The following is a 21,103-nucleotide window of genomic DNA, read 5'->3' on the forward strand; positions in this document are numbered from 1 at the left end:
GCGATAAATCGCCGATTATCGCCGAATTATCGCCGGCCATTGTGGCGAAGTCGGCGATAATTCGGCGATAATGTTACCGTTGCTTCGCCGAGTGGCGATTTATCGCCGGATTATCGCCGAGCGATCGCCGGCCACTGTGGGCGACGCTCGGCGATAATCGGCGATTTTTAAAATTTTTTTTTTTTTTTTTGGCCGAACGGCTATTTTATCCCACCCCTATAAATATTTCATCCTCTTCCTCCATTCATCACCCACAAACTTCATTCACACAAATTTTCAATCTTTTTTCTCTCCATCTTTATTAAATGAGTTCTGATTCATCGTCTCGTGCTCAGTCCGACGAGGAAATATCACATTCTTCTTCCGAAGAAGAGGTACCTCCCGCTCCCACCGGATGGGATGTAGCGGGTTTCGCCAACAACCCAATCAACAACTATATCTCCCGCCGCATACAAAGCGAGATCGCTCGAATGCAGCAGCCACCCCCCCAACGGCCAATCCGCCGGCGGCGCCGATACATCCCTCGCAACCACACTGGTGCGCACGATCGGCTGTTCGCCGATTATTTCGCGGAGGAACCACGTTATCCGGCAGATGTATTTCGTCGCCGGTTCGTAATGCGCCGCTCCTCTCTTCCCCGCGCATTGTTAATGCGTTGTCCGCGCGTTACCCGAGTTCCGGCTCCAGCCGAGACGCAGCAGGGAAGCCCGGACTATCGCCCCTACGTAATGCACTGTTGCCATCCGGCAGCTTGGCATATGGAGGGTCCGCCGACATGTTCGATGAGTATCTGCAATGCGGCGAGACGACCGGCAACGAGTGCCTGAAGAATTTCTCGTCAGGGGCGTGCGAGAGATATTTGGGGAGCACTACCTTCGCTCGCCGGACGCAGCTGACCGCCAGCCCTACCGGATTGGCACCGGAGGACCCACGGCTTTCCGGGGATGCTCGGCAAAGATCGATCGTATGCACTGGCAAAGGGAAGAACCGCCCAACCGCGTGGCGAGGCCAGCTTACTACCGGCTACAAAGGTACGCATCCCACCATCATTCTTGAAGCCGTTGCCGACCAACGGCTTTGGATTTGGCATGCTTATTTTGGTATAGCCGGGTCGAACAACGACCTAAATGTTCTCAATTCCTCGCCCCTTTTCAACGAGCGGATCAACGGATTAGGCCCCTCCATCGAATTCACGGCCAATGGCAATGTGCATAACATGGGGTACTACCTGGCTGACGGCATCTATCCGCAATGGCCCGTGTTTCTGAAGACGATCAGATGCCCACTCGGAGATAGAAGAAGGTATTTTGCCCGAGCGCAAGAGTCTGCGCGCAAGGATGTGGAGAGGGCATTTGGGGTGCTCCAATCGCGATTTGCACTGGTAAAGGGTCCGACGCGCTTTTTCTACCAGGGGGATATTGCCGATATCATGTATGCGTGCATCATCATGCATAACATGATCATCGAAGATGAACACGAAGGCGTCCTCGACGTCACCAACGACCCAAGTGTTGCATCATCGAGTCACGGTGTCTCAACCGAGTCCGCCCGCCAGGGTGTACCGCACAACGAACATGAACGGTTCCAGGCGTTCATGGACATACACCAGAAGGAGGCCCATCAAGCACTACAACACGATATCATCGAAGAATTGTGGGCAAATAGAAACCGCGCCCACCGCCCTTGAATTTTTTTTTCTTTGAATTTTTTTTTTGATTTTTTATTTCCATTCGTGTACTTTTTTTTTTTTTAATTTTCTTCGTTGTAATGTGTACCCGTGTTTAATACAACGAACTTTATTACTATTTATTTGATTTATCTTTATAAATTAAATAAGCTAGCTTTATTATATATAAAAATAAAACAATTAAATTAGTGATGATGTAAAAATGAAATGTTGAGTTAGGGAGAAATAAGGGAGAAATAAGGGAGAAACCATTGTAGGGGTTGGCTAAAAACTGGGGATAAAATGTGATGCTGATGTGGCGCTGATGTGGCAGGAGTTAGGGAGAAATAAGGGAGAAATAAGGGAACTCCATTGGGTGTAATGCGTAGAAGCACGTCAAATCCACTAAACATATATGGATTTAATGGAATTACGGAAACTAGGCAGACAACGCTCCTAGCGTTACTAAATGGAGAAATGCGTGAGTGAACTTCACGAGAGAGATGTTTTGTGTGTATGCGTGTCGTCTCTAACTCAAAGATCACGCATATTTTCAGCATTTTCTATAAAATGTCCTGTTATACAAAAATTAGGTCACGAAAAGCTGATTTATCTCGCTAAAGTCTGAAACGACATTGTTTTAACAATGTCAAGAAAGGTTGATAGTGTTTTGCATCTCCACTTCTAAAATATTTTAGAAAATGTCACTAGTTGGACTTTGAATTGCAATATTTGTTCCTCCACGTCCATTTCTAGAAATTTTATTCCATTACTTCTAAAAGACACACTAATAATAATTTTTAACAATAAAAATGATAATAGTGTTATTATTATTATTAAAAATATTGATAGAGATGAGAGTGAGATAATGGACTGTGATACCAACGTACTTTTATGGATTGAAGGACACAACCACATTATAAAAACTAGACAAATTTTGGATGTTTCTAAATTTCATAATAAATTAAAAAGGGCCATTAACAAATAGTATAAGTTTCTGGCGGCATTTATAAATTCAGTACAATAAAATGCAAAAGTTGTTAGTTGCTTTTTTAATGTCACTTTAACCTATGGAAGTACCAAAAGTTTTAAATTAATTTAATTCAAGGGATTTACAAAGTACAAGTTACACTATTTACTCATACTTAAGTAAGCGAAAATATCAATTTAAAAACTAATACGCCCTTCATCCCAAGATAAGTGAGCACAAACTTTTTGGCACGAAATTTAAGGAAGTGGGGTTTTGTTAGTAAAGTGGATTATTAATAAAGTAGAGAGAAAAAAGTGAGAGAGGGAATATCAAAAAAAAGAAATTGCTCACTTATCTTGGGACATCCCAAAAAAGAATGTGAGTCACTTATCTTGGAAAGAAGGGATTATCATATTATTCAAAAAAAGATTTCACAAATAATTGGTCATTGCAACAGGACCACTTCCCTTGAGATTCAATAAAGGGTCTAGGAGGGGTAATTCAGTAAAATCGATCTTTGAAAATACTGCAATTTTCACTGTGTAGCAGCTTTGCCTCAAATTTTGGGATCGAGATTCGCTTACATTTTTTGTCCATCATTCATTTTCAGCCACGATCGTCACACGTCACCTATACCCTCTACCGTCAACGACAACATTCTTCGGTGCACCGTGGAAATAATGCAGCTCAACCAAGCAAACTAAGTGGAAGAAATTTAAGAAAATATCCCTAAGGCAAAACTCATAAAACAAACTCAAAATTAATAAGCAATGATATATTGAATTTTTTTTATATTTAATTACTTATTGAATATAAATTATGAATCATCAAAGTTGCATAAAGCCCCAAGAATTAGGGGTAGAGATTCCATAATTATAGTATGTGATGACTAAAAATGATGAGTGGATATTATGTCCCATTACCAAATTCCCTTCCAACTTGCACCTCATTTTCATGACCCCAGTCGATTTCAAGAGTCAAATACCAATTTGAGTCTTTTTTAAAATAAATAAAAATAATAATGAAAAAATAATTATTTGGTTTAAACTATTGGATTATAAAATATTATCTCATTTCCCACTGATTTTCCCTCTTCCAATGGATTATATCTCTGCAAATTCAGACCAGCATTCAATGGCTGTGGTAACACTGCTGCAATCTGAAATTTGATTATTAGCTATATACATATGCATATAAATATTAAAATTATAAAGTTTCTAAAGTCTTTAGTCCGAAAAAAGTTTTCTAAAGTTTCTAAAATCTTTATTGACGAAAGCAAACGCATTGCAAAAAATATTACTATATCGTTATTTAATCATCTCCAAATTTATTGATATAGATGATTGTAAATGTTGGTCAATTCAGCTTTGATAGATTAAATAAAATTGAGTCTTATGAATATTGTTCTACTGAGTTGATATATGACTTATTACTTAATTTCAGGAATCAGGATAATATTATAACTAGTCTTGACAATATTAGTTTCAGATAATTTTATACTAATTCTGAATAATCTAGTGATAATTTAATCTTGATAGGGAGATTTTGTGTTATACTACCAAAAAAAAAATTGTACCTTCATAAATTTTTGTTTAATTGACCCATTACGGCCTACATATTTGTATACTAAACTAGATAATATTTTTAACTTAAAAAAATGACACTCGTGTATTGCATGGGATGATAAATAGTACTACTAGTTTGAATATAAGAAAGCATACTATAAATGGGGACAATGTGCCCCCAAATAGGTAGCACGGACCATGTTATGATCCATAATCCTACTTTATTTATATGTATAAGGAGTTAGATGAATTTTAAGTTTCTGATTTAGAAAACGATGAAGCGTGGCTCAGTCGATAACATGTGTTAGAGATTTTGAATAAAATTAGGACATTTTTCCCTATGTTCACCTCTAATTGATTAGACGCTCTCTTCCATTAATAAATAAAAAAAATTAATCAACTCAGCTGCGTATATATAAAACTTACAAAATAAAAAGTTGTGAATAAGAATAAATTGACATCATTTATCAATATAGCTTGATCATATAATTCTATTAAGATAAAAGAAATGCTTCATTAACCCAATCCATGAAGTGATTTTATCATTAGATAAATAAGCCCAAAAATATAGTCTATATTAAAGTTGACTCTATGAGCATAGGTTTGAATATAGCCAATGGTATATATGAGTATATTGAGCTCAAGTTTGCGTAATCATCATCATATGCCTATTTAAGGACTTACTTTATGTAGGTCAAATTCTCCCATTTAACCTATAAAATAGGCCATTTCAGTGGACATTTGCTTCTTTGAAAACTATTTTTAAATTAATTAAATAGTTCTACATTGACCCCTTTTATATAAAGGTGTTAATCATAGTGTTTGAGGAATTTGGTATTTGTTGAGGTGGACTGATCATCAATATAAATAAATTAACAGTATACTAGTAAGTGTTATTTTTCATATTTTATTTTTTAATACAAAGATTATTAAAGTAATATATGGTGAACAATAAAGTAGCATAACAGAGTCTATAGTGTAAAACCCAATATAGAAGTGGTTGATAACATAAATAACAATGAAAAATAAAGAAAAGAAAATACAAATACAGAAGCAATCGTTCCATCCAAAATCATTCAGCAGCACACATCTCGACAAATCATCCGTCAAACTGCGAGAGAGAAATGGCCTCACAATTCCTCTTTTTTTTCATTTTTTGTTTTGAATCACTGAATAATAATCCCTCCGTCCCATGTTACTTAAGGCGTTTCTTTTTTGCAATGGATTTAAGAAAGTAGTGTTTAGTGAGTTAAATAAAGTAAAATAAAGTAGAATAAAGAATAAAGTAAGAGAGAAGAGAGAGGATAAAGTAAAAGAAAGAATAGTGATTAAATGTTTTGTTTTTAGCTAAAAAGAGAAATGACTCAAGTAACTTGGGACAACTCAAAATGGAATACGACTCAAGTAACTTGGGACGGAGGGAGAAGTATTTTGTGGCTTGATAGAGATATAAAACAAACTTAATTACCAGTTCATAGCAAGAATATAGTATAATGCATATTTAATTATGTGTGTATTGATCAATGTTTATGGATTATGAGTAATTAGTATTTATTTGTATTATTGCACATATGTTGAGAAATAGCGTATTGATCAAAACTTAGTTGTCCATTTCAATAACCTACCAAATGAGAAATTAATGATGGTGACATTATTGGACTTCCAATCATTTGAATATATTTAGTATGTTGATTGTATTTTGTCAAGATTCTATTAAGTTCATGTGAATAAGAAGAAAGCAACCCAATGATGTAAAAGGAAATGAAATAATTAAGAAAACAAAAGATAATGTGTATTTAAATGACTATTATCCTGTAAATTTAAGTAGTATGACACCTTTTTTTCTTTTAGTGGAAAGTTAGAACCTCATCAATTGATGATTTAGGAGAAACTAGTATTAACACCCGTGCATAGCACGGGTTTCAGAATTTTCATATAATGACCATGAACAATCATATAAATCACGAAATTTGATCAAATTTTGATAATCTCACAAAAATTTGAAGATAAAATATTAAATTACAAAGTTTCAAATTTTTTAATTATCTCATCCATATCCAAAATGACGTCTAATGAGATGGTGAGGGAGAAGAAACAAAGGGAAAAAAAGGCATTGGTGCTACCTGTCGACAGCCACTCGATAGCGACCTGCTCTGACGCCAACAAGTTATGTAATTATTTATCGCACCTCCAAATCAAAAATCATGAATCGACCACTGACCTACTTTCAAAAATCATGAATCGACCACTAATCTACTTTCCCTAAATAAAAAATCATGAATCAACCACTAACCTACTTTCCTTAAATCATCATTGTCTTATAATAGGTCCAATTATTAACCATGTACGTAATAAATCGATTGGGACTCTTGTACATATTTAGAGGGTAATTCTCTGCATCTACATCGATTTCTTTAATTTGTGATGCCCTATTAAAATGATCACATTCAATTTTCAATCCATATAAGGATCGAAACTTTGCCTCAATTATTTGTTTTAGCTAGATATGTATATATACACTACACTACAAAAATTAAATTCAGGTAACAAGACGCCAAATAAAATTATGACTTGACAATAAACAACAAAATTTTCACCTCTCAAAAATAATTCAATAAAAAATGCAGCATCTTTTCACCTAAAAACAAGACCAATGCATGCACTTTTCAGATAACATTCAAGAGACAAGAAAATTAGGTATTCAAGAAAGTCATTCAATTTGCATTCTTACCTAAATAAATAAGTGCACGATATATATTATTTTTTCCTTTTTATAGGGATGCACTAGATTATTGTTGGTACACATAATCAGCTGATTTCAGATATTTAGAAAAGGTTTGGCATTACATATTCATGGTGTTGACCTAAGCAATCAAGAATAGTACTATCACATGCACATATATTCAATGTATATATACAATAAAAATCTATCTTGATAAAACCTAAAATATTGAGTGCAAGCTTATTTACATCCACTTTTAGTGGAGTCAGGAAAAAAAATAAGAATTGACATTAACTTAATTATTTGTCACAAGAATATGAATAATGTGGTTTTGTAAAAGATAAATAATTATGTTTGAATTAATATTATTTGTATCTATAATTAAACTTTTAAGAAATTAGCACATTTAAGTTCATCATCTCAAAAATATTGAGAATGATCAAACTTAGAGAAAAATGGGAAAGTTCAATGAAACTAGCAGTCAATCAAAAATTATTAAGCTGTGTGCAATTTTCAGTCTATTCCAGGTTTTCTCAACAAAATTGCATCTAAAGATTAATTGTATATAATATGTGTTGAAAATATATGAAATTACAACACATTCTCAGAACTTTAAATTTAAATAATGAAAATACTACAATTGGGCTTGTGATTCTACGTCATTTAGGAAATTTAGGTGAGATCAAAATGTGATTCTGTGACTCAAGATTATTGCACAAAAAGTAATGTGAAATCCTATAATAGAAAACACGTGGCATAATATTTTATGAGCCTAAGCATGATTGATTGAACAATCCAACCATTTTTTTGTTTTTGAATATAAACCATTTCTTTTGTTTAGCTCTTAATTAGCCTTTTTCTTTTTATTGTTTTAGTCTTACCGTTGTTGTCACTTATTTTAAGCTCCGGATTAGGATTATATCTTTTTGTTTCGTTACACTTTTAATGTATTATGAATTCTTGTTTGGCGTTTTCTAGTGCATCTCATTTACCGTATCTCTGTCTTCATTTAATTATTTTGATATTTTTTATATAAAAAAATGTTATCCTGCATTACATGTAAATTTTAAAAAGTATATACCCTGTTTTTCAATTTATTAACTATAATAAAAATGACAATAAATTATGAAAAACTAATTATACAGCATAATTTGGTGTTGTAAACTCAAGTCGCTAACGTACAAGTGCAACAACTAAACTATACCAAATTGAAATTAAGGAAAAAATAATATGAAAAAAATTTAGAAATGGTAGTGCATGAAGTGGAACAAAATATGAGACACTAAATTTCATCTGCATTATAAAAAGTATTTTAATTTTACCAATCCCTATACTATGATATACAGTGTATAGTATAATTTTTTACAATGATATAGAGTATAATATGTATTTTTTTTTATTGATAATGGCAGGAGGAAATGAGTCATTATAGTTCAAACATCCTTTTGACTACGTTTTCGAGCAGCAATTAATGTTCCCTGGTCAAACTAAATTAGTTATTTATATAATACCATGATCTTGAATTTAATAATGTAAAAGTCTCCATCTTAATTAAATATGTCATTTCATTAACTTATTTTAATCTCTAGCCATCTAGTAATCATCAATTTGTTAGTGGCTATAAACATTTACAATCTATCTATACTACATATATTCTCTAGACAAAAAATAAAAAAATAACATGTCTATTCAAGAAAAACAAAAGATTAAAATACCATATACATAAATATTGACCGCAAAATGAACTTTTCTAATATATGAAAGACTTGAAGATTTTTATTTTCAATCATCTCATTGTAGTTGAATCACTTCTATTTATAATAAAAATTAGGTACAATTAGCCATGTGTTTCCTCCGGCTCCTTCGCTCTCCTTGGAATTGTCAAATACGACCAGCTAGCCCGACACAGGCTAGGAAATTTGGGCCCGCTCCTAAACTGGGCTGGGCCTTTTTCTATAAATTTGGATCCAACTCAGTTCAGGTCCATCGGTGAAGTGGTCCGAGCCAGGACAGGCTGAGCTACGCTGGATTGCATTAAAATTTATATCATAACTATCATATGGACAAAGAGAGTATAACTATTTTACCATTAAAATTTTAAAAAAAATACCAATTTACAGCCGCCATGGCATCACCACCGACCAAGCACACCCAAATCTAAAAAATGATGCTTTGTGATAAAATTTGGCACATTCGAGTGTATTTACTGTGGTTTAAGATTTGCATTAGCAAAAGTTCATTCCGACAAAGAAATCACTTTTATTGGCTGTCCAAAAATCTAAAGACCTCTTTTCTTCAATTTGATTGGATGTGAATTTAAAGAATATTATTACTGTCGAAGCATTTTAAAGATGGAATGAAAATGATCCCACGCTTTCTATTTGATATGTACTCAGGTATCTTATTGGGCAATCACATCAATCATTTTCTGGTCAAAATTAAAATCATTTAGAAACAAAAATATTGGTTGGGCATTTGGATTTAGATATAATGAATGATTCGTAGATAAGAGGTCGAAACTCGAAAGGAATCATTTAATTATTTTTTTTAATTGTGTTGCTTACATTGATCGAATTTAGAACTTGATGAAGTGGAATGTTAATTAATTTACAATTATAGTATTTTGAGACTTTGGATTAGAGCACAACATTGTAGTTATTCTTTTTTATTTTATTTTATGTACACGTATTTTTGTTGTTTTTCAATTTAACAAAAAAGTTCAATGAAAGGTGCATGTATCTTGTTGAAATTTTAGTCCAAACCTTATATCAAGCCCAATATCTTCATTTCAAGTTAGCTAAGTCCAAATTATAGAGCCTTAAATTAAAATAAAAGCCCATTAAGCTCCTCTCTTCCGTGTGAGAGAAAGCACAAAGTGTGGGCTTGTGGAATAATACGAATGAGTTAGATGGATAATTTTCTACATGTAAAATTGTGATTTAAATTTAAAAAATTACTAATATTTGCTCAATTTCATAATTTTTAAACAAAAATATAAATTCATAGTAACTTTTTAAGTTTGTCATGATTGTCACAATTGAAATTGATATAACAAAATCAAATATGATATAACGACCAAAAAACATTATTTTAGATATATTCACAGCCATGAAACATTTATGATATTTCAGACTACTTTAAAGTTCGTGACAAATATGATAAAAGACTACACAGAAAGTCATTGTGGTTTAGTTGTGTCAAGTATGATAATAAATCTATATATGTCAGTTGGATATGACAATTGGCCATCCTTGAAAAATAACACACGAAATATAAAGTTTGTGATATTTTAGATCATTTTAAAGTTTGTAAAAAGTACCAGAATCTCTATGAAAATAGAAATTCTTTTCATTATTGTCAATCCTATAAAAATAATTTACTTATATTTTGGATATTTTTTTCTCTCTAATTAGATGGATCTCAACTAATAATACTTCAATCACATTTTAATTCTATATCATTCATATTTTATTAACGGTAAAAGTTCATATTGTTCTAAACATTCTATTTTCATTGAACTGTAAGATTTTTTTTTATAAGATGTCTCAATTATAATTCACTAAATAGTATGAGTATTTTTTTTTAGATGTCTCAGTTATAAGTTATAATGCAACGAGAATAGAATTAATCAAATTTGACCTCAAAATCAATACGCATTTCTAACTAAGTTCGGTCGTATATTTCTTTTTGAGATGTTTCAATTGAGTTAGGTCATTGTTATTTTTAAAAATGAAATATCTAATCACTTTTATTTTATTCAATCACTTGTTTTATTCTCTTTTTATTTTTTTTATTTTATTATTTTCTATTGTTTTTCAACAAAATTTTTTAATCCAAATATTTTTACTCAAACTAAATTAGGATGAGTGATCACCATTTTTCACATCCCACCTTCGTCACACCAACTCTAACAGTTGTTGATTCCAAAGCGGCCGACTTTTATTTAATGAGTGGTGGGTCCCATCCCAACAAGATCTCATTATCCAAAACCAACGGCGTAAATTCAATCGGACCAAACTACCCCTGTCCCCACCAACTATATTTCATCTTTCCACGCAGGAGTGAGGCTGAAAAACGTGGGGGTATTTTGTACTTTTGTTGGGGGACGATGACGTGGCCGACCATCTTATCCACATGATTTTGTCTTTGTGGTGTAAGTTTGACTCATCAATTACACGCGTCACCACAGCATTCGGCCACGTAGCATGTTGCCCAACCAGGTGTTGAGAGGCCGGCTTTCTTGAGATGACAGCTTTCACCGAATTACTAATATAAAAATATAAATAAATAAATTCTACTACCCATAAAAAATACACTTTCCTCTATCGCATAGTAGATGACATAGTTAAAGAATGACACGAAATTTTGGGAGATGTTATTTTGTGTGTTAAATGGAGAGAGAAAATAGTATATTTATATTATTGTGTGAGAAAACTTTATGTGACATCTATTATAGGACGGAGGGAGTAATCATATTAAGAAATGATATGAATTTTAATATAAATTTCATAGATTATAAAATAAAAAATATAAGGTGAATTAAATTCAAGAGAGAAAGAGAAACTATGGCAAAGTTGAAAAGATAAAGAGAAAGAGAGAGTAATTAAATGATAATCGGTTTCTATTTTTTAGTACGAGACTAATTATAGTGGACGGATGAAAATTGAAAGCTGAGACTGTGTTTTGTAGAGATATGGATTACAAACTTTTCATTTTGGTACTATACTAAACGAGTTTTTATACTCCTACAAAGCAAAGAAAAATAAAAAGTAAAAATGATTAAAAGAAAATTTAGGAATATTTTATGCAGTTTTAATGATAATTATTTAAAAGCACCATTTGATAATATGTTCATTATCTTTAATGTCACTCAGCATTTGCATAATAAGACTAATTTTTTTGGACGAAAAAAAAAACCAAAACCACTATTCCTTATTGAAGGTAGATTTTAAGCTTTATTCTTATCTTTATCTTTTTTCCTTTTTTAACATAATTTTATTACATTTTGTATTTTCTTGGTGTGTCATCGTCAATAAGAAAACTATTATGTGTGTTTATTCACAATGTTTGTACTCATTTTATTTTGTATTCGAGAAGAATGCAAATTATTTGGTGTTAGCTATTGTTTTTTATTTACAAAATTGACTCTAGATTTGTCCAATTTATGCAACTAAAAATTATCTTGTTGGTCCAATTCAGGTGCACACACTTGGCTAGATAATATTTGATGTACATTCCAAAAATAATGAATCTGTTGTTCCATTTAAATCGAATAAATATATGACAAAAAAAAGGAATAGTAGATTGTAGAACCTGCTAATCTTAATAAATTTAATGTAACAAAAGAAAAATAATAGTTTTATTTTATAAGATGGAGTAATTGACATATGTCTTTTATAACTTGACCAGGATTCAATCATACATTAGAGTGTAACAATTAAACTCGATAAATTTACATCTACAATGTATAGTTTGAAGTCTGGTAATATTGGTTTTAGTGTTTAAAAGATAAATCACTATTTTAAAATACATGTATCATTTTAATGATAAATTTGGCACTATTTATTTATAGATATTTTCAGTTAATTCTATAAATATTTTATAGTCATGATTGCTGAATAAACATTTCTTCGCAAAGTCAATCATGTTTTGTATATAGCCTATTCATCTGTAGACAATAATTATTATCATTAGTCAACTACACAATCTTATCATTTAATTCGTTGACAATAGAACTAAATTTAAGGTTTTTAAAAATACTTATATAGTAATTTTAATTAACAACAAAAATTATATTTCCAACAATCAATTTTCATCATAAGAGGTGTAACCTTTTTATATGCGACAGTTTATCACTTTAATTCATAAGAATGATCATTTTTTTATGAGAACTATAACTTTTATTTTTGGATCTCTACTATTCACTATGTCATCAGCTAGGTGACCAAAAAATTCAATCAAATCTCTACTATGGTCTATCATTTGCTTTTAAATTCTTTTTTAAATTCTCCAATTTCATATATTTATTCAAAAATTTAAATTTATAATCAATAATTAAATTTTCACTAATTATTACATATAGAATATACTACAACTACAACTACAACTACAACTACATACAAATACATGAGCTCACAAAACACAAAAAATTAACCCCTTTAGTTGCTCGATTTCATGCTCCACTTTCCCTAGGTCAATAGTCATGTTTAACAAAATAACATAATATTTTAAAATTTAACTTGTATAACTCTTTCTTGGAGAAAAAAAATGCTCACATTTTTCTTCTTTATGTATTTTTGTTAATAAGTGTTAAAAAGAGTGAGTTTGACCTAATTAAAGATTGTGTAAGAACTAATACTACTACAACTCATATACCCTTACCCTTTACAAATATTACAATTGAATCATTTTCTAGATAAGTGACAGCTTTGCTTTGATATTTCCTAAAACTATTAAAATCCATAATTTGAAGCAAGCTGGATTTGACTCCTTTAATTGCCAAACGTGTCTAAAGCTTATTGGAGGCTACACAATTTGACAAATATTTAGAGGAAGATTGCATCATTGCAAAACTTTAGCATATATTAAGCCAGCAATCAACCTCACTATTTGTTTTTTTTATTTTATGTGAATAAAGATTACATCATTACAAACTTGAATAACTTCAATTACGTGTTTGAGTAATTACTCAAATCTAAGGTGTTGTAATTAACCTAGTAATTGATTGTGACATAGTATATAGTAATTATTACTAATATTCAATTGTCATAGACATGATTAAGAGATGTCCCATCAAGCTTGTCTTCAACCACTTTGGCAAATTTTTTACTAATTAAGTATTAGCAATATGAAAACAAATTAACTTCCCCTTAGCGCGTTAGTTCCAATATAGAACTATTATGAACTAATTTTAAGGTGCATTCTTAGTTGCTTGAATAATTATTTTTCAAAATCAACAGAAAATAATATCAAAAATAACGACGTCAAATGACACTAGAAAAATAACGATGGAAAAATTGATCGTGAAACAACCAAAACAACATGAAGAACAAGCAGGTTCATCTAGCTAGTACCATTGTCTGACTTTTAGTAAATCGTTGCAAACTTATCTCGATAAAAATATATTATAGCACTTCTAATTTTGTCTAAATCATTGTTTCGAACATTTAATCCATTATATTAGTGAAGCCACCCTATAAAGTATCTCTACATTTTTTTTTCATATTTTCTTCTTATATTTTAATACTATTACATTCAAAATACATTGTTCCAAAAAAATTCATTGGTCGACTTCTGACTCCAGCCACTTGAGGATTGAATTTTTGTTTCTTGAAATAATTTAAAAAGATAATAGTGACTGTGTTAACAATAGTCATATATTATAAAATATTCTATCCAATAACAAGGTGACATAATTATTAATGCATGGTGTTTAGTGGCAATCCACAAGATTCCAAAGTTCACTTTTACTATTATCTGATTGGAAAGTTCAAAGTTTTTGCCGACTTCTTTTATTAATTTTTTTTCTTATTGTTATTTTATAGTAGTTCATGACACAGCCTATGTACCTTTGTTAAGGAATTATCCATTCACCAACCAAATAAAACAAAAGATGAGATAACATATTGGAATTTCCAATATTAACACATTCAGTTTTTCTTTCTTTTTTTTTCGACCGATCAAACTCTTATGTCGTTCAGATTCTCTGCTAATTGTCCGAGAGAAAAAAATAAAAATTTGGACACTAAAAGCATTATCAACACAAATGTTCTATGCACACTAGGTATAAGTAACATTACCTTGCACAAAATGCAAAGCAACAAAGCCACTGAGTTGTCTACTATTCAATGTATTCATGGACGAATTTATACTAAACAAGTTATATATGTTTTTGAGTTTGGGATGGAAAAAGAAATTCATCCATTCAATTATTTCTATGTATTAGACACACATATACTCATTTTTTTTATATAAATACTAATAAAACAAAACATAAGTCGATGTCATTGTAAGTCGTGACAATTGTAGCGGCCACAAACATAAATCAAAATGATTTCATATTGACTAATATAAATTACCTGATTATCTAAAGTTTTTCACATTGTAGTAAGTTGAGTAATCACTCGAGCATTTCACATGGTACTAAATTGATTGAATTGATGTTGTAACTACATGTCTTTCAAGAAATTAGAGGAAGTCTTTTTAATAATGGTAAGAAAACTTAGGATAAATATTCCACTTCTATCCAATCATTATAGTATTTAAAAAAAAATATTAGTATTAGAGTAATTGAAAAAAGCACATAAGTCCAGCCAAAATATTCCGAACCAAATTGTTCTTGAAGTATTCATCACCTCTGTCAAGCTCTAGGGATAATTTCATCATCTCTTAATGAATCATTGTAAGTTAAAAATGAAATTAGGTAATTTATCATTCCACTTAATTCACTACATGTTTATTCTTTACTCTTTGTGTCCAAGAGAGACAACTCAGCAGTTTGCAATTACTTTAAAACTGTGATATTTTCATAAAAAAACACAAAAAATGAGGGGACAAAATTGAATATTTAGAGCATCTGCAATGGAGCCCAAACTGCATCTGCCGCGAGTGCTCTGGTTCGCTACCCAACTACAAGCGTCAAAGGCGAGCTGTCATTTCACAAAGGTACTACAAGCCTTGAAACGATCGACAATTTCTTTTTGAAAATTTGTTTAACTTTAACCAGTCATTTTTTTTTTCTGATTGGCCAACCCTTGATTGTCGCTAATGCTCGTGCTACTTGGGTTGTGATAATTTGTTCGTTCGTTGCTTTGGTACTAAAAGGCAAGAAAATAGAATTTCTTATTAGTCCCTAAAAATTTAAAAATAATGAGTTGTGACTCAAATGAAGCCGAACAAAATATATCGTGACAGCTGAAAAATGAATTTTTGTAGTACTACTAAATAGGTTGATATTAGTATTACAATTATTTTGAGTCCACACTACGGTGGATGAGCTCAGTAATAATTGTAACAAGTTGAGAGAAGGAAGTCAAATGTGAATTTCCCTTCCAGATGTCTGCGTACAGTGAATGAATCTCCAGTTCCAAAAAATCCCATCTAAAAACGTGCTTCATTTCTTTTTAAAACTAACAATTTCACTACCTTCCAAAATCCCCTCCGGTATATAATCCCTACAATTCTCCACCTCCAATTTCCCACAAAACCCAAAAAACAAACTCCACCGCAAAATCATAACTCACCAAATTCAATCTGAAAACCCAAACCCCATCGAAATTCGCCTCAGATTTGCATGAATCTCCACCAAAACATCATCATGTACGGCGGCATCGACGGGATTAGCTGCGGCGGCGCGGCGGCGTGGAGCAGGCAGGAGGACAAGGTCTTCGAGCAGGCGCTGGTGGAGTTCCCGGAGGGATTCGGCGATCGGTGGCGCGCGATCGCCGAGCATCTGCCGGGGAAGTCGCCGGAGGAGGTGGAGGCGCATTACGAGGCGCTGCTGTATGATATCGCGGAGATTGACTCGGGGAGGGTTGAGCTGCCGAGCTACTCGGATGAGTCGATTGGGTGGGAGAGCGACCGCTCGAGGTCGGGGACGCCTGGTCAGATCTCGTTCGGCGCGCCGGGGAATCGGAGCCGGCAGTTGGATGTGGAGAGGAAGAAAGGCACGCCGTGGACTGAAGATGAGCACAGGTTTTTTTTTGTTTTCTTCGTTTTTTGGTGGAATTTGAGGCGTGTGTTTGTGGATGGGGAGGAATTCGGTTTGATTCCTGCTGATTTTGATGTGATTTTTGTCGAATTTTGTTTGTGGTGTGTTTTCTTGAATTTTGAAGTTTGGGGGATTAAGTTTAATTGTTGAATTTTATCAATTTTTGTTTGTGTTGTGTTTTTCTTCAGTTTTGAAGGTTGGGAATTGGGATAAATGTTGCAAGATTTTAGTATAAAATGTTGTGGTTAGAGGTTTTATTCAGTTAACTAATTTATAAGGGCATTAATGCTTTAAATTTCTGATTCTATATAGCATTTGCAAATTGGTAATGTTTGGTCTTCAAATTTTCTTGTGGATTTGTTAATTGCATTATAATCTAGGGAGATGTTGGAAATGAACCTCTGGTTTTTGGGTGATTGTGATTGAGATTGTTGATGGAAAAATCAAATAGATTGAGTAAAGTTTTAATGAGTGGCTAAGTTTCTTTAAAGAAAAATTCGTGTAATGAAATTTTTGGGAGGTTCGAGGGTCGTGTTTGTGTGTTTTCTATTTAGAAATCGTTGGAGTATATGCTTGTGTGGCAAAACTACGGTAGGAGAATGAAGAACTAGATAGCATTTGGGTAAAATTTCAATTCATTGTCGTGCGTTTCATGATGAATTTGCTATCACTGATTGAGTTCGGGTGTTTGGCATCATCGTTTTCTTGAATGGGAGCGGAAATTGAGTGTATCGATGTGTTTGGAATCAGCAAATTTGTTGATTATATACTTCAAACTTTTGCAGGTTGTTTTTAATTGGGCTTGATCGGTATGGAAAAGGCGACTGGAGAAGCATATCAAGAAACGTAGTGGTCACGAGAACTCCAACCCAAGTAGCTAGCCATGCCCAAAAGTATTTTCTCCGTCACACCTCAGGCAAGAAGGAAAGGAAAAGGTCGAGCATTCACGATATAACTACCGCCATGGACAGTTTAACTGTTCCTCCTCCCGCGCCCACGAGTCTGCCTAGTCAAGGAGGGTACCAAGCCTTTAACTTCTCCATGCCGAGGTGAAGAGCTAGAAAGGTATATAATATATTTGTGTAATATATATGATAGCTTCATTTAGGACTAACAGATAAAATTTGTAAAGTTAGTTTTGTATGATTGTATGTTAAAAAAAAGAGATAGTCAATAGAAATTGTGACTGGAGAGTTTAGTAGGTTTTAGAACTCACAAGTCTCAAATATTTAGTTGTAAAGAGATTACATAGTTGAAAAAATTGGTGATGCTTATTTGTTTCTGTTTTTTTTTGGTTTTATTCATGTCTTATTATCATTTCTTTGTAGTGCTCATTAACATGTTTAAAATGAGAATAGTGTTGCAGTTTGAAATGAATGAAAGTTATGGACTGTAATACTTTGTGGATAGACTTATTAACATTGACTTTTCATGGAGTATTAAATAGTTCACTTTATTTTAGTAATTTCTTTGTTTCTAATGAGATATGCCATATTTTTTACTAACATACTCTAATATTTTCTTTCTTTCTATCTCTTTTATTTTATCAATGATGCTCAGCATCTTAAATGTCTTTATTTTTATGGGATTTTTATGGGACGGATTGAGTACTAACTAAACTGAAATATTGAATTCAGTTTGATCATAAGATTTGATCGAATTTTTTCTTCGTCAAAATTCAAATTTTCAATTTCGATTGGTTTTTAAAAGCAAAAAATCCATATCATATTTCATATATATATTTAATTGATTTAAGTATGCTTAAAGGTTGTAAGTATATAGTATATAGTATATAGTAATTAAACAATCTATTTCTAGAATTATTGGAAGTATTCAGATATTTAGGATTTTATACACCTACTTCACTCAGGATATTTAATACATTTGACAGAACAAACTCATATGGTACCACCACATATCCAATCACAATTTAGCATTGTACTAGTAAACAACTTGATCACATTTTCCAGCACACAAACAATAAATAGGAGTAAATAAGATTGAAAAAATCCACACTACTTTTCAAATTCTGCAATTCCTTCATTTTGTTTTGTTGTGGAAGAGCAAGCCATGAATCTCCACGTAGTGATGTTTCCATGGCTAGCAATAGGCCATCTTAAGCCATTTTTCGAGCTAGCGAAATACTTAGCTCGAAAAGGCCACAAAATCACATTCATCTCGACCCCAATCAACCTTCAAAAAACAGCCAAAGTGCCTCGAAATCTCTCCCACCTCATCGACCCCGTTGCCATTCCCCTGCCTCCGGGTCGACCACCTCCCGCCCGACGCGGAGTCCTCCATGGACGTGCCTCACGCCAAGCAACAGCTGCTCAAGGTGGCTTTTGATATGCTCGAGCCGAAGCTGCGTTCTTTCCTCGAGAATGTGAGGCCTAAGCCCGACTGGATCGTCTACGACTATGCCTCCCACTGGCTGCCGAGGGTAGCGCAGGAACTCGCCATCAAGAAGGCCTACTTCAGCATCTTCACTGCAGCAGCGATGGCGTTTCTCGGGCCTCCGTCCACCCTGTTGGCCAAGGAACACGGCCGGGTCATCCTAGAGGACTACAACGTCGTGCCCAAGTGGCTCCCTTCCTCCTCAGGCTTGGCTTACTGCCTCCATGAAATCACTAGGAGCATTGGAAAAGGTGCAATTTTTCATTTTCTTTTAGTTTGACATGGAAAATCTTGATCTTTTTTGTTCAAAGCCACTATGTTTGTAGTAAACTATCATGCTTTAATATACTCCATCTGTCCACAACCAATATTCATGTTTATGTTTTTTCCATTTTCAATCGACCACAAAAAATAGTCCCTTCTTTTTTCACTTGCAATATTCCATTTTCACTAGCAATATTCCATATTTTTTCTATATATCTCTGGTACTTTACTAATTTTACATTTCCACTCGTGTTATCCACTAACAAGACTATTTTTCTTTGGGACAGATCCCTATGGGAACAAGTACAACTCGGGCCCGAATGACAAGATCCGGTTCGGCCTTACCGTCGATGGTAGCGACATGGTCATCGTCAGATCATGCGTCGAGATCGAGCCCGAGTGGTATGAAACCGTCCGCCGCATCTACGGGAAGCCGGTCTTCCCGGTCAGGGTTCTTCCATCAGGAGATGAAGAATGCGGAAACGGTGAGGACAGCATTGGTGGGGGAAGAGGGCAAATCAGTGAGAGAGAATGCAAGAAAAATGATGGAATTGTTTGGGAGTGAGAGCATAAGCAACTCTTATGTTGACACATTACTTCATCACGTGACTCAAACAAATGGGATCTGAGAAAAATGCTGTTATAAATACTTGGGATATCGAAAAATTGAATCTTGAATCGTTCTAAAGATTCAATTTTTCGATAAGGAGATGCATCATGATATGTTACAATTGTCCATCATTATTTTGATTGATAATGATTATGATGTTCTTTAATTTGATTTTTTTTTTCAATTCGCTTTGATTTGTTTCCTTGTTCAGTATTCCATACCAATTTCCCAACTCCACAAAGTCTCAGATTTTCACTGTGTTATCTGGCTATCTAGTTCAGATTTTCAGTATACGAAAGAAAGATCGAGCACAACGAATCGAGTTGAGAAGGGAAACAAGCTCAAAAACGCACAAGCACACGAGCCACCCAACTGGCTTCACATCTTGTGAGGACCTTCCTCAGCTTTCTAGTAAATGAAAAGGTGAAAAAACGAAGAAAATCTCAATCCGTTCTCGATTTGTTCAAGAACATACCGTAACCAATAAATTCTTCATCTATACACACATAATCACAAAAGCACACAGGTCGTGGATTCACAAGCACGTAGACGACAGAAACTCCATAGCATACAAGTGCAACCGGCTCGAGATTGAGCACAATGAATGAGGGAAAACAATCAAGAAAATTTGAATTTAAACTATAATCTTCTCCCTACTTACATACATAATGCTACATTCTAAAAGGACACCATTTGTTGAGGTAATAAGGTGCAAGTTCACAATCTATTTTTATAATTTTTAAAAATATTTCAGATATTTAGGATTTTATGGCCCTGCTTGGGTTTAGTAACAGACTTCGAATTTTCAAACAGTAGTTTGGATCACTTCGAATTTATATTCTCTTAGATCGAATTTTCGAATCAATTTGTAGTAGTTACATCCCGAATAATACTCCCTCCGTTCTTTTATAGTTGAGTCATTTTACCAATTTGAGAAGTTTCTTCATAGTTGAGTCGTTTCCTTATATGGTAACTTTTTCCTCTTTCTTACTTTACTCTCTCTTACTTTATTCTCTCTACTTTATTCACTTTATACTTTATTCTCTATCTTTTCCTCTCTCTTACCTTTTTATCTATTTATTTAACACACCCAACATTCATTTCTAAAACTCCATGCCAAAAAGTTCCGCCTCAACTATGAAGAAACGGAGGGAGTACTCACTTACTTTACTCAATATATCGACTATTTAGGACTATTTAGGA

General features: G+C 33.2%; 2 protein-coding genes and 1 pseudogene across 2 annotated transcripts; all 3 read left to right on the forward strand.

The window, feature by feature from the left end:
- Positions 1-1,216: 1,216 nt before the first annotated feature.
- Positions 1,217-4,091, forward strand: LOC125191160. The gene is made up of 2 exons (XM_048088651.1): positions 1,217-1,657; positions 4,080-4,091. Exons 1-2 carry the CDS (start codon positions 1,217-1,219, stop codon positions 4,089-4,091), a joined length of 453 nt encoding a protein of 150 aa, XP_047944608.1.
- A 12,013-nt stretch (positions 4,092-16,104) lies between these two features.
- Positions 16,105-17,919, forward strand: LOC125201376 (transcription factor SRM1-like). The gene is made up of 2 exons (XM_048099458.1): positions 16,105-16,616; positions 17,418-17,919. Exons 1-2 carry the CDS (start codon positions 16,216-16,218, stop codon positions 17,683-17,685), a joined length of 669 nt encoding a protein of 222 aa, XP_047955415.1. The 5' UTR covers positions 16,105-16,215; the 3' UTR covers positions 17,686-17,919.
- Positions 17,920-18,355: 436 nt separating this feature from the next.
- Positions 18,356-20,084, forward strand: LOC125201375 (annotated as a pseudogene).
- The last annotated feature ends 1,019 nt before the right edge of the window (positions 20,085-21,103 follow it).

This window comes from Salvia hispanica, chromosome 1 (genome assembly GCF_023119035.1).
Source record: "Salvia hispanica cultivar TCC Black 2014 chromosome 1, UniMelb_Shisp_WGS_1.0, whole genome shotgun sequence".
In the NCBI taxonomy this organism is placed as follows: domain Eukaryota; kingdom Viridiplantae; phylum Streptophyta; class Magnoliopsida; order Lamiales; family Lamiaceae; genus Salvia; species Salvia hispanica.

Excerpts from the sequence above, each read along its gene's own strand:
- LOC125191160 (XM_048088651.1), top strand. The coding sequence starts at position 1,217 with ATGGGGTACTACCTGGCTGACGGCATCTATCCGCAATGGCCCGTGTTT.
- LOC125201376 (XM_048099458.1), top strand. The coding sequence starts at position 16,216 with ATGAATCTCCACCAAAACATCATCATGTACGGCGGCATCGACGGGATT. Across the intron at positions 16,617-17,417 it reads TGGACTGAAGATGAGCACAG|GTTGTTTTTAATTGGGCTTG; the intron begins GTTTTTTTTTGT and ends AAACTTTTGCAG.